This window comes from Girardinichthys multiradiatus, chromosome 7, assembly GCF_021462225.1.
Source record: "Girardinichthys multiradiatus isolate DD_20200921_A chromosome 7, DD_fGirMul_XY1, whole genome shotgun sequence".
NCBI lineage: Eukaryota > Metazoa > Chordata > Actinopteri > Cyprinodontiformes > Goodeidae > Girardinichthys > Girardinichthys multiradiatus.
In genome coordinates, this window is record NC_061800.1 from 37,901,575 (window position 1) to 37,915,466 (window position 13,892).

The window sequence follows — 13,892 nt, forward strand, 5'->3', positions numbered from 1 at the left end:
GCACACACCTTCTTAAACAAACAACTAACAACTTTAACATATTCTAAATTGTAAATGATTCTTCATAATGAGGTGACAAATAAACATAAAGTGTTATCTTTTACTGAAGCATGTGTTGTCTTATGACATCCCTGCATAGACTTGGGCACTGTCAGTCACATATTTGGCTGGGATTGGAAAATCGCAGTATGGAAGACTCAAAATAACCAAAAAGGTAATGCTTTGCTTTCTATTTGTTTGTAAATAAATTAATCTCAAAAAATTTTTGCAAAAGCTGTGGTGTCATCACTAAAGCATAAGCTGTGATTCATTATCAGGGGAGGACAAGCTTGTTCGTTTCTATCATATCATTAAAATACATCATCTTAACATGTTACTTTCCTATATTTAATATGCTGTGATCATGCTCATGTAGACATGCTGAAATTCAAAGTGAACATCAGAATAGGAAACAAAGAGAACTTAGGAGTCTTCGAGCATGGCACGGTTATTGGTGCCAGGTGGGCTGATTGGACAATTTCAGATGGTGATAATGATAGGAAGGCCAAAATAGCTCAAACAACCACTCAGTACCAACAAAGTATGTGGAAAAGTATTTCTAAATGTACATGTCAATCCTTGAAGCAGATGAGCTACAGGACCAGAAGACAACCTGGTCAGCTAAGAAAAGGAAAATGAGGCTAAAATTCACACAGGTTCACCAAAATTAGACAATAACAGATTGAACAAATGTTTTATAGTCTGATGGATCTAGATTTCAGCAACATTCAGATTTTAGGGTCGGAATTTTGAAAAAGCAAGATGAAAGCATTGATCCATCCTGCCCTGCCTCAACGGTACAGGTTGGTGGGGATATAATGATCTGAGGGCTTATTTTTCAGCATTTGTTTGCCCCCTTACTAAACATTGAGCACCATTAAAACTCCACAACCTACCTGAGTATTGCTGCTCACTAAAGCCATTACTTTATGACCACAGTGTACCCATCTTCTGATGGTTACCTCCAGCAGGATAATGCACCCTGTCACAAAGCTCACATAATCTCTATCGGTTTACTGAATGAGTTCACTGTACTGTAATGTGAAGGCTGAAGTAGTCCAACTCAGAACTAGCAAGGTGTACCTAAGAAAGTAGCCAGTGAGTATCTTTTTTAAAACATGCGTTAAAGGTACATTTATGACAAAGAACATGCAATCCTCTTACCTCAGCATGACATTCTTGCCATCATTTCTTGCACAGCGTACATGTCGTGTCTGGTATCCCACTTCAAGTTCCCATGTCATGGGGTATCTTACATGAGCATGAGCATGATGGTGGTAATGATGGAAGTGGTGATGAGAATCCGATGTGTGTAGCGTGATAGAATTGTTCTCACTGGAGCTAGCACCAAAGTCCACTGTGGTCCTTCCACTTAAGAGAACATCCTTGTTGTGGGGTAGTCGGCACTTACTCCAGGCCCCTACTTTAAGGCTGTACTGGTACTCACTCTCTGACACAGGGCAGTCAACAGAGTTAGTACAAGTCCTGGTCTCGGTTAAATTAGGACAGTTAGCTCCTCCATACATTGGTGTGGCAAGGACGTGTCTAGTCCGATGCTGCAGACCAGCACTGCAGGTTTTACTGCAACTTGACCATGAGGTAAAGTCTGAAACCACACAGTCCTGAGGGCAGGGGATGAGACACGCCTGTTCCACAGGTGGTTTCTGGGAAAAGAACTCACATATCCTTATGTTGACGGTGCTTCGATTGGAAGTGCGAATACAGTGGATATTGCGCCTCTGAATGCCATGCTGTGCTGTAATGCAATCAGTCGTCCTCACCTTGAGTTCATTGGAAAAGAAAGGAACAAGAACACAGCCTCCCCAGTCAGAAATCTCCCATTCAAAGAGATCTTGGTGCCCGTCGCAGACCTTAAAGCATTGCCTTTTGCTTTCTGGCTTTTCCACCTGCTGGCAGTGCGAGTGATGGGTGGTCCAGCCCTCTAAGTGGATGCACCATATCGTCCTTGTCTGGACCCCACCAGAACCACACACCTCACTGAAACACTGACCCCACGCTCCTATAAAAAAAGAAGGCACACAAAGACAGCATCATTACAATGTGTGAGGAAAAAAAAACAATTATTTAAATTGAAGCTATCTGGAGGCTTGCAATCAAGCCCAAATCAAGGCCATTCACTTAACCTCTATGATTGCTTTATTCATGAACTAAGAAAGAAAGGAACAAAGGAACACAAAGTAATCAAACCAGTGGCACACATCAATACAAAAATACAAGGTCAGTCTCTGAGTCAGAAGGACTTATTTTACTGGATCAATATTTTAAGCTATCAAAGCTGTCCGACCAGCTTTTTTTTCATGTCTTCTTTTTTATAATCTCAAATGAAAAAATATATTTGCAATACTATTATATTAAATGTATAACATGAAACTTAGTGGGTGTTGTGCTTGCAAAATGAGTAATTACACACTTGAGAACAGTGGCATTCCATGAAAGTGTGGTCATATTTCTGCATTCTCTCTCTAAAATGGTTTAGAGCACACCATTTGTGATTACTGTTGCACAAAAATAATGAAACCTATGCAACATAAAGTGGGCAGGTATTCTTTCACCTTCTCAACTTTTTAACATTTTGTCATGTTACAGCCACAAAGCTTAATTCACTTTAATTTTATAGGATAGACCAATAAATGTTTTGCTTCTATTCAGACAAGACAGAAGTTGTCGTCTTTGGACCGGAGTCCTTAAAAAAGAAACTGCTTAGTCAATCACTTAACCTGGATGGCATTAAATTGACCTCCGGTAATAAAGTAAAAAACCTTGGTGTTATTTTTGACCAGGACATGTCATTTAAATCCCATATTAAACAGGTTTCTAGGATTTCCTTCTTTCATCTCCAGAACATTGCCAAGATTAGAAATATCCTATCCAGGAGTGATGCTGAAAAACTAGTCCATGCATTTGTTACTTCAAGGCTGGACTATTGTAATTCTTTACTATCAGGATGTCCACAAAATGCAGTTAAAAGCCTTCAGCTGATTCAAAATGCTGCAGCAAGAGTTCTGATGAAAATTAAAAAGATAGATCATATTTCTCCTATTTTAGCGTCCCTTCATTGGCTCCCTGTTAAATCCAGAATAGAATTTAAAATTCTCCTCCTCACATATAAAGCCCTTAATGATCTAGCTCCATGATACAACAGAGATCTGATGGTTCCATATGTTCCTAAAAGGGCACTTCGTTCTCAGACTGCAGGTTTACTGGTGGTTCCTAGAGTCTCTAGAAGTAGAAGGGGAGGCAGATCCTTTAGTTATCAGGCTCCTCTCCTGTGGAACCAGCTCCCAGTTTTAGTCCGTGAGGCAGACACCCTGTCTACTTTTAAGGCTAGGCTTAAAACTTTCCTTTTTGATAAAGCTTATAGTTAGAGTGGCTTAGTTTATCAGGGAGGGAGCCTTCCTCTCTCCCTGTTGGTTGGAGTAAGGGGGAGTCAGGTTTAGCCTAAACTATCTCAGTTATGGTTGAGGTGCAAACACACCCTCCATTTCTGCTACCTGTATGACCCCTTCTCTTTTCGAATGGTTATAATCAGTCTGACAGAGGGAGGTATCCCAATCCTTGTGGTTTTTAGTATAACAATGACCATCAGTGGGACCCTTTGTGGGGTGCCTTGAGATGACATTGTTGTAAATAAGCGCCATTTAACTAAACAATCTGAACTGAAACTATCTGTGTAGTTATGCTGCTATAGGCTTATGCTGCTGGAGGACATAATGACCACTTTCACCCTCTTCGCTACATTCTCACACTACTCTCCAATTTTGCATTGTTTGCTGTTATTTCAGCTTTTAACCTTGTTCTCTCTTTTCTCTTCCTAGAAGCTACACCTGGCCTGGCTCTGTGTCTACCTGTGACACCTTTCTGGAGAGGGGAATCGTCCGAGCTTCTGCTGGCAACAACTTAATGCTCAGCCTCTACCGATGATCCACATAGCCCTGTCCTTTAGTGTTTAACCCTTTCTCTCTCCTAGACATGGAAATTGACTGAGCTTTTACTGTAACTAATTATATGTGCTCTCTTTCAGACTCTAACCTGGAAAACTGGCTCAGAGGTTGTCTGTTCTTTCTTTCTAGGTGAAATGACTAAAGGAGCTACATCCATTAACATTTACTTTTCCTTCCCATAGAAAGTACTCCTGGATCAGTGCTTCTGTCTTCTTTTTGTGTCTCTGCTCTGTTCTCTCAAACCTCCAGTCGGTCGTGGCAGATGGCCGCTCACACTGAGCCTGGTTCTGCTGGAGGTTTCTTCCTGCTAAAAGGGAGTTTTTCCTCTCCGCTGTCGCTACATGCATGCTCAGTATGAGGGATTGCTTCAAAGTCAACGCCAGTGACTGTCCACTGTCTCTACATGCTCATCCGGGAGGAGGGAATGCTGCAAGTCACTGACTGGATGCAATCTGCTGGGTTTCCTTAGATAGAAAAACTTTTTATCCAATTTGAATAAAAACTAACTCCGACTGCACTGTTCAATGGTTAGGATTAATTGGAATGTATGTACCTGACTGTTGTGAAGTGCCTTGAGACAACATGTGTTGTGAATTGGCGCTATATAAATAAAACTGAATTGAATTGAATTGAAATTGGTGCCCAATTGCCAAGTGGAAGCTCAATGACATATGACTTCTATTTTGTTTTACAAATACAATTTTGAAAAATATAGAGTGGATGTCCAGTCATTCTCCCTCAATACAATCTACAACCACATTTTTGTTTAGGTTTTCTTCCAGCACTTTCCTGTATTTAGCTCTGAAGAAAACCATTCTCACAGCATGATGGATATAGTTCTGGATAATGTGCAAAGAAGATTTTGCATAAAGGCCTGAAAGTTATGTTTTTGTCTAATCTGACCACATGTTTCTCTCTTAATTATCTGTTATTAATATTACTTTATTTAAAGTCTTAGCTTTCCGTCAACTGTGACATGTATCAATGAAAGGAAAATTACTACATTGTTAACAAAGAAGACATGAGAAAATAATTTATCAATTTCATTTTACAGGATTTGGATGAACCAAAAAAACAAATAAATTCTATAACGGCAGTTTTATTATTGTCTGTGCAAACACAATGGAAAGCATTAATGTCCAGGGATCTGCGTAGACTTCGACAGGAGGCAGTTGGCATGCTACATAATTTTCTGAAGCAAGATATATCTTATTCAAACTTTCTGCAAATTTTACACTCACAATGAAAAAAAAAATATTATTACAAAATATAAACAGATATAACATTGTTATATTTCTATATATGCATGTAAATATTGCAATCACACATTTAGTATTATGATCTATGTTTTTACATATATTGCTCTTCAGTTCCAATTCCCATATTCCAATTGGCTTTTTTCAAAGTGGAAATGGATCAGCATGGACTGCTATGCATGTGCAACAAACTGTGTTGCACTGTGCATTTTGACACCTTTCTCTCATAAACAGCTCTAACCTTTTTACCAAGTAGGCTACAGTTGCTCACACCACGTGCAGCAATGAGCCATGGCCACCCATGACTCTGTCAAAAGGTCATCACTGTACCTTCCTTAGATCACCTTTGACAGATACTTACCCCTGCAGGCTGGAAACACCCCATTACAGCTGCAATTTTGGAGATACACTGACCCATCACAATGCGGCTTGTGTCAAACTCAATCCAATCCTGCACTTGCCTAGTGTTCTCTCATCTAACACATCAAATTTGATGACAGAATATTCACTTGCTGAGCAATATATCCCAATTAGTAAAAGGTGCAGTGGTAAAAAGATAATCTGTCCTATTCACTGCACCATTCATAACCCTGATCAGTGTAATGGTACCTCCTGAATAAGAACATTCCCACAATCATGGTCAGTAGTGTTTTCCATAAAATTAAGCCCTATCATACCCATAGTCAAGAAGGAACAATAATATGGCCACATAAAGACAAAACCAGATTTGGGCTGAAAGCTAGAAAACAACAAAAGTGGTGTCAATGATTCAGCTGCCAACTGAGTTGGAAGGATTTAATCGACAACTTAGCATAACAAAAAGCTGAATGCAAATGCGGGGAAAAATAAACTTTTGTTTTGGCAAAGCCATATACAACCTTGTCCTGCAAAGCCATGAACCTTGTATTATTGAGTGCAGGTGATATCACATATGATTTTATCATGCAATGTAAGCAGTCTCTTTACCTACAGGTTTCTATGGTGCTAAATCCAGGGGATTCAGCTTTTCCTTAGTGTCACTGTCAAGTTAATCCAACAAATCTGACAGGTTTGAATGGTTTACTATCTCCATGCAACTGGAGTGCACTCTACAACGAATCAAGCGCACCCATCCCTGTCATTGCTCTATCTCTTTTGGCAAATCTATAAGGTAATTCTGTTCACCTGTGCTCAGATCGAATTCTATTCAGAGAAAGAACTTCAGCTGAAAGCTTCTCCAAAGACACCACTGGTAGGAACTGGACAATATTATTTGAAGTACATAATACATATTTAATTCAAAAAACTAAAACTGTACTGAAATTTGCTGATTGTTTGTGGTTGGATACATATTAGTATGCATGCTTTCAACATAGTTTGTTTACCTTTTTCATTCACTGTTAAGTTAAAAGTAAATTATTAAAAGGATTAATTAAGAAACTAGTTAAATATGAAAAGTCAAAGTGAACGTTGTTGTTTCTGATGTTTAATGTTTATCTCATCTGTTTGTAGGTTATCAACCTACTTATGTCCTACGAATGTTGCACTGCTGTTAAGATCCATCTAAAAAGAAAGGATGAATAAACAAATGTGACTGAGTTGAGTTGTTCCTGCATCTCTTTGGAGGAAGCAAGCCTTTTCAAGTTTGGGAAAATGCTGAAGTGACTTCAGATGGAGAAAAAACTTGACGGTCACAAAGTTGCCTACCTTCGCTCATTCTCTTCTAAATTACTGCCAGTTTAAGCTGCATGTTGCACAAATCAAAAACTGCTGTATGACTACGTTTAAAATACACTCGCATATAAAAACACTTCTTTAAGTAAAATGCACACACCGTTCCTTTATAACTTACCATTGCAACTTTAGTTTTAGGCATTTCCCATCATATTTGGCTGATGATGTGGTTGCGGTAAAATACTATTGGACTTGCCATTTGCTGCTCAGTTGCATCAGCTTTTACGTGACAAGGGTCTGGTAATTTCATTTTTTAAAAATCTGCTGTATAGAGGAAAGCAAAATGTGGGCAGAGAGGAAACAAGTGCTGATACCTTTTCTGAAAAGGCTTCTGCCAGCTTTGAACTGAATGTGCTTATTACACGACTTGAAGCTGACCACAGACGTTCACAGAATGTGGAAACTGTTGAATATTTTACAGCCAAATGGAAGACAAGTTATGAGCAGAAAATGTGAACAAAAACAGGTAAGCTCAGCTACAATAATTTATATTTTAGCAACAGGGTTTGGTCCCTAAAGTAAGAATAAAACTTTACAGCAACTGTCATAGTAGCACCACTTAGAGAAACCCTCTTTTGCAATTATTTTATTGCAATAATTATAATAGACTGAGCTCACTAAATGATCGCACAGACAAGACCTATCGAATACTAATGGTAATTTTTGTACCTCTGAGTCTCTGGGTCAAATTCATGGATTGCAGCATGCCCTTGTATTAAGTTAAATATGTGCCTAATGTGAATCTTAATATTTCAAAAAGGGGCAATTCATTTTACATGTTATTCTACATTAATTTGAAAAACAACTTTCAATTAACTTTTTTAATTTAGATGTTTGACCTTTTTGTCATTGTCTTCAAAAGAACTACACCAATCGATATTTGAGAAAAAAGGTAATCAATTTGCCGATATATAATGTAGTTGTATACATCAGTCATGTTCATTTCTCAGCCACTTATTTTGCAGCATGCTGTGAAAAAGATAATTTGATTCATTTCTTCTAATTGGAATCAAATTGGTGCAATAATAGGATCCTACTGCCTCGTAAATTGCTTTTAAATGACAACACAGTGGAACTGCTCGGTGACTTTTGTGTACCACAGAAATCTGTAAACACTTTGTTTCCAAGCTGCAAATAACAAAACAGCTTGTTGCTGAGAGATTCAACAGAGATGACTTATTGCACAAGTTCATTAAGGCATGCAGGCTTTGCAATATTAATGAGACTAACACAACAACTTTAATACACTCTTGGGGCAAATTAAACAGTGATGATTGGGGTTGACATTTTCTTTTAAAGGGTTACAACATACATACACTTGCCGTCAACCTTATTAGGTACACCTCTTCAATTGCATGCCAACACAAATAGCCAATGACACTGCAAAAACCTCATGTATTCAGGCATCTGGACATGGTGAAGATAAATTGCTAAAGTTCAAATTGAGCATCAAAATAGAGAAGAAAGATTAATTAAGTGACTTAGAACATAATGTTTGTTGGGACAACAGTTACCTTAGTATTTTTGCTGACCATGTCAATCCCTTTATGGTCACAGTGTACCAGTCTTCAGATGGCTACTTCCAGCAGCGCAATCTACCATGCCACAAAGCACAAATCATCTCCGACTCTTTTAATGAAAAGGACCTCCCTGCACTCTAATGGCCCCCACAGTCACCAGATCTCAATCCAATAGAGAACCTCTCAGATGTGGTGGAAAAGAAGTTTCAAATCATAGATGCGCAGCTGACAAAACTGCAGCAACTGTGGGATGCTGTTATGTCAATATGTGCAAGTATGGCAGTGCAAGTAAAGCAGGAGTCCAAGCTGAGCGTTAATGTAACGCATAGAGTTACAGGTTACAAGTGTCCTGTCAGCAAAAAGGGGGGGGGGGGGGGAAGGGAGAATGTCAGGGTGGTTTCCGGGCTTTGTTAACAAGGCTGGTGGCAGATGGGAAAAAACTGTTCTTGTGGCGTGAGGTTTTGGTCCGGATGGACCGCAGCCTCCTGCCAGAGGGGAGAGTTTCAAAGAGTCTGTGACCAGGGTGGGAGGGATCAGCCAGAATTTTCCCTGCCCGCTTCAGGGTCCTGGAGGTGTACAGTTCCTGGAGCGACAGTAGACTGCAGCCAATCACCTTCTCAGCAGACCGAATGACACGCTGCAGCCTGCCCTTATCCTTGGCTGTAGCAGCGGCGTACCAGATGGTGATGGAGGAGGTGAGGATGGACTCAATGATGGCTGTGTAGAAGTGCATCATCATAGTCTTTGGCAGGTTGAATTTCTTCAGCTGCCGCAGGAAGAACATCCTCTGCTGGGCTTTCTTGATGAGGGAGCTGATGTTTGGCTCCCACTTGAGATCCTGGGAGATGATGGTTCCCAGGAAGCGGAAAGATTCCACAGTGTCAATTGTGGAGTCACAGAGGGTGATGGGGGCAGGTGGGGCTGGGTTCTGCCTGAAGTCCACAACCATCTCCACTGTCTTTAGAGCGTTGAGCTCAAGGTTGTTCTGGCTGCACCAGTACAACAGATGGTCCACCTCCCATCTGTACGCGGACTCGTCACCATCAGAGATGAGTCCGATCAGGGTGGTGTCGTCCGCAAACTTCAGAAGCTTGACAGACTGGTGACTGGAGGTGCAGCTGTTGGTGTACAGGGAGAAGAGCAGAGGAGAGAGAACACAGCCTTGGGGGGAATGGGGGGAACCGGTGCTGATGGTCATGGAGTCAGAGACGTGCTTCCCCAGCCTCACGCGCTGCTTCCTGTAAGACAGGAAGTCAGTTATCCACCTACAGGTGGAGTCGGGCACACTCAGCTGGGAGAGCTTCTCCTGGAGCAGAGCTGGGACGATGGTGTTGAAGGCAGAGCTGAAATCCACAAACAGGATCCTGGCATAGGTTTCTGTGGAGTCCAGGTGCCGGAGGATGAAGTGAAGGGCTAGGTTGACTGCATCATCTACAGACCTGTTGGCTCTGTAGGCAAACTGCAGGGGGTCCAGGAGGGGGTAGGTGATGTCTTTTAGGTGTGAGAGCACAAGGCGCTCAAAGGACTTCATCACCACAGAGGTCAGGGCGACGGGTCTGAAGTCATTAAGCCCTGTGGTCCTTGGCTTCTTGGGAACAGGGACGATGGTGGAGGACTTGAAGCAGGCTGGCACATGACATGTCTCCAGTGAGGTGTTAAAAATGTCTGTGAAGACTGGAAACAGCTGATCAGCGCAGTGCTTCAGGCTGGCTGGTGAGACAGAATCCGGACCAGAAGCTTTCCGGGGGTTCTGTCTCCTGAAGAGTTTGTTGACGTCCCTCTCCTGGATGGAAAGAGCCGTCCTCGGCGTGGGTAGGGGGCTGGTGGGGGGGGAACTTCAGGGTGGGGGTTGGAGGTGCCAAGGCCCCTCTTGAGGTTGGAGAGATGGGGGTGGTGGATTGTGGCTGCAGCTGTTGGGGGGCGTCATGGGGGATGGTTGCAGGACTGTCCCTTTGTCTTTCAAAGCGGCAGTAGAACTCGTTCAGGTTGTTGGCAAGGCGTCGGTCGTTGATGGAGTGGGGGGTTTTCAGCTTGTAGTTGGTGATTTGCTTGAGCCCTTTCCAGACAGACGCAGAGTCGTTGGCTGAGAACTGGTTTTGGAGCTTCTCAGAGTACAGTTGTTTGGCCTCTTTCACTGCCTTGCCAAACTTGTACTTCGTCTCTCTGTATATGTCTTTGTCCCCACTCCTGAAGGCCTTTTCCTTATCCAGTCTTAACCTTCTGAGTTTAGCTGTGAACCAGGGTTTGTCGTTGTTGTAACTCACCCTGGTGCATGATGGTACGCAGCTGTCCTCACAGAAGCTGATGTAGGAAGTCACAGCCTCTGTGTACTCGTCCAGACTGTTGGTAGTAGTCCTGAACACATCCCAGTCTGTACAGCCTATACACGCCTGGAGATTCTCCACAGCCTCACTGCTCCACTTCCTTGTCGTCCTCACAACAGGTTTGCAGAGCTTTAGTTTCTGCCTGTATGCAGGAATCAGGTGGACCATGATGTGGTCGGATTGGCCCAGTGCAGCACGTGGGACGGCGTGATAAGCGTCTCTGATGGTGGTGTAACAGTGATCCAGAATGTTGTCCTCTCTGGTCGGACATTTTATAAACTGTCTATATTTGGGGAATTCGTGGGTCAGATTACCTTTGTTAAAGTCACCAGCGACGATTACTAAGGAGTCCGGGTTGGTCCGCTCCACACTCAGTATCTGGTCGGCGAGCATGCGCTGTGCGACCTGCAGGTTAGCTTGCGGCGGGATGTAAACACCGACCAGGATGAACGAAGCGAACTCACGGGGGGAATAGAAAGGCTTACAGTTAATTATAATTATAATTTCGAATCTTTACCCCCGTGGAGTTACTGAGAGGGATGATAGTGATTTGGCCATGCATTCTACATGTGATTTGTAGATCTTCAGAAGGCTTACAATCATGTCCCCCAAGGCATCTTGTAGGGGTGCTGCAGGAGTATGGGGTGGGGGTGTTAAGTGAACCCTTGGACATAATCTGGAGTAAAGTTCTAAATTTAGTGGTCTGTCGAAGATTTCAACCCTGACCTATGATCAGTATATATAAATCATGACCAACAATGTACTAGAACCTGATTAGAAGCAGATTAAATTATCTTCATCTGTAGCTTGGCCTTTGTCTTAGAGGTAGGGTAATGAGGTCCATAGACCGAAAAGAGCTTAAAGTAGAGCTGCTGTGTCTTCACACAGAAATCAGAATCAGCTTTATTGCCAAGTTCGTATATACAAACAAGGAATTTGACTCCGGTACACTTTGCTCTCTGGTTTTAGTTTTTTGTTTTTTGCATTAAAGAATATACATATATACAATATACAAATATACACATATATAAATAAAAAGGTATGCTGTATGCTATTGTTTGGTACTCTATTAAATGTTCAACAGAGAAACAGCCTGGGGGAAGAAACTGTCTCTGTGGCGGCTGGTTTTAGTGAACAGGGCTCTGTAGTGGCGGCCAGAAGGTAACAACTCTAAACAGTTTATGTGCAGGGTGTGTGGGGTCTGCAGAGATTTTTTCAGCTCTTTTCCTGACCCTTGACCTGTATAAGTCCTGGATGGAGGGAAGGTCAGCCCTGATTATTCTCTCTGCAGTCCTGATTATCCGTTGCAGTCTGCACCTGTCCTGTTTTGTGAAAGAGCCAAACCACACTGAGATGGATGGAAACAGGACAGACTGAATGATGGCAGTGTAGAAGATGACCAGCAGCTCCTGTGGAAGGTTGAACTTCTTGAGTTGCCTCAGGAAGTACAATCTCTGCTGGGCCTTCTTTCGAACAGTGTCTATGTGTGAAGACCAACTCAGGTCCTCAGAGATGGTGGTTCCTAGGAACCTGAAGCGGTCCACAGCCGACACAGTGTTGTTGAGGATGGTGAAGGGGGTTTATGGGGGTGGTGTTCTCCGAAAGTCCATCACCTTTCCACAGTCTTGAGTGGGCTGAGTTCAAGGTAGTTCTGACTACACCGGTGTATCAGCCGATCCACCTGCTGTCTGTATGCAGATTCATCACTGTCTTGGATCAGACCAATGACAGTGGTGCCATCTGCAAACTTAAGGAATTTCACGGACAAGTCCAGTGAGGTGCAGTCATTTGTGCACAGGGAGAAGAGGAGTGAGGATAGAACACACCCCTGGGGGGCACCAGTACGTATTGATCTGGATCGGGAGAAGATGCTCCCCAGTCTCACCTGCTGCTGTCGGTCGGTCAGGAAGCTGTTGATCCACTCACAGGTTGAGGCTGGGACGTTGAGCTGGGTGAGCTTCTGGTGGAGGATGTCTGGTATGATGGTGCTGAAGTCCAAACAGGATCCTGGCGTACGTCCCTGGGTGGTCGAGGTGTTGCAGGATGAAGTGTAGACCTAAGTTAACAGCATCATCTGCCGACCTGTTTGCTCGGTAAGCAAACTGCAGGGGGTCCAGCAGGGGGCCTGTGATGTCTTTCAGGTGCTTCAACACCAGCCGCTCAAAGGATTTCATGACCACAGACGTCAGGGCAACAAGGCTGTAGTCATTTAATCCTAGGATGGTGGGTTTCTTGGGCACCGGGATGATGGTGGATCGTTTGAGGCAGGAGGGGACCTCACACGTCTCCAGTGACTTGTTGGAGAAGAGTGGCGCAAGTTGATTTGCACAGGCTTTCAGGCATGATGGGGAGACGTTATCAGGTCCTCCAGCTTTCTTTGTTTTCATGCGCTGAAAGAGCCTATTTACATCTTCCTCGGAGATCTTCAGCACAGGCAGAGGATCTGAAGGTAGGGGGTTGGTAGCTTTGTGGGAAGAACTTGTTCCTGAATGGGATGTGGAGGAGATGATTTGAGGTGTGAACGGCTTCCTGTCATGTCTGCAGTAGAAGCCATTCAGACGGTTGGCCAGGCGAGGATTCTGTTCATATAGCCGAAGTATCAAGTAGAAAGGCTGTTCTTCAGCTTCTCACTGTAGCTTCTCTTGGCTGCTTTGATCTCCTTTGTTAGTTTGTTCCTGGCCTGCCTGTACCACGCCCAATCTCCGCTGCTGTGAGCTTCTTCCTTGTCCTTGCGCAGATTCCTGAGATGTGGAGTAAACCATGGCTTATTGTTCCCAAAGGTGCAGATTGTCTTGGTCTGCACACACATGTCCTCACAGAAACTGATGTATGATGTCACCACATCAGTTAGTTGGTTTAAGTCAGTGGCTGAGGTTTCAAAAACAATCCAGTCTGTGCATTCAGAGCAGGCCTGTAGCATCTTCTTTGATTCCTCAGTCCACTCCTTAACAGTGTGAACCTTGGGTTTGGAAGCTCTTAGTCTCTGTCTGTAGGTTGGGATGTGGTGGATAAGAGAATGATCCGAAAAACCCAGAGCAGCCCTGGTAACTAAGGAGTCAGTTGTGATGGTTCAGACAC

General features: G+C 43.1%; 1 protein-coding gene across 4 annotated transcripts in view; it reads right to left on the reverse strand.

The window, feature by feature from the left end:
• The window catches only part of thsd7ba (thrombospondin, type I, domain containing 7Ba), a 356,829-nt gene that overhangs the window by 178,786 nt on the left and 164,151 nt on the right, over window positions 1–13,892 (reverse strand). For all 4 annotated transcript variants that reach the window (XM_047371186.1, XM_047371185.1, XM_047371187.1 and 1 more), the window contains exon 4: window positions 1,204–2,059. In XM_047371186.1, coding sequence (XP_047227142.1) covers window positions 1,204–2,059 — 856 coding nt within the window. The remainder of the gene's footprint in view (window positions 1–1,203; window positions 2,060–13,892) is intronic.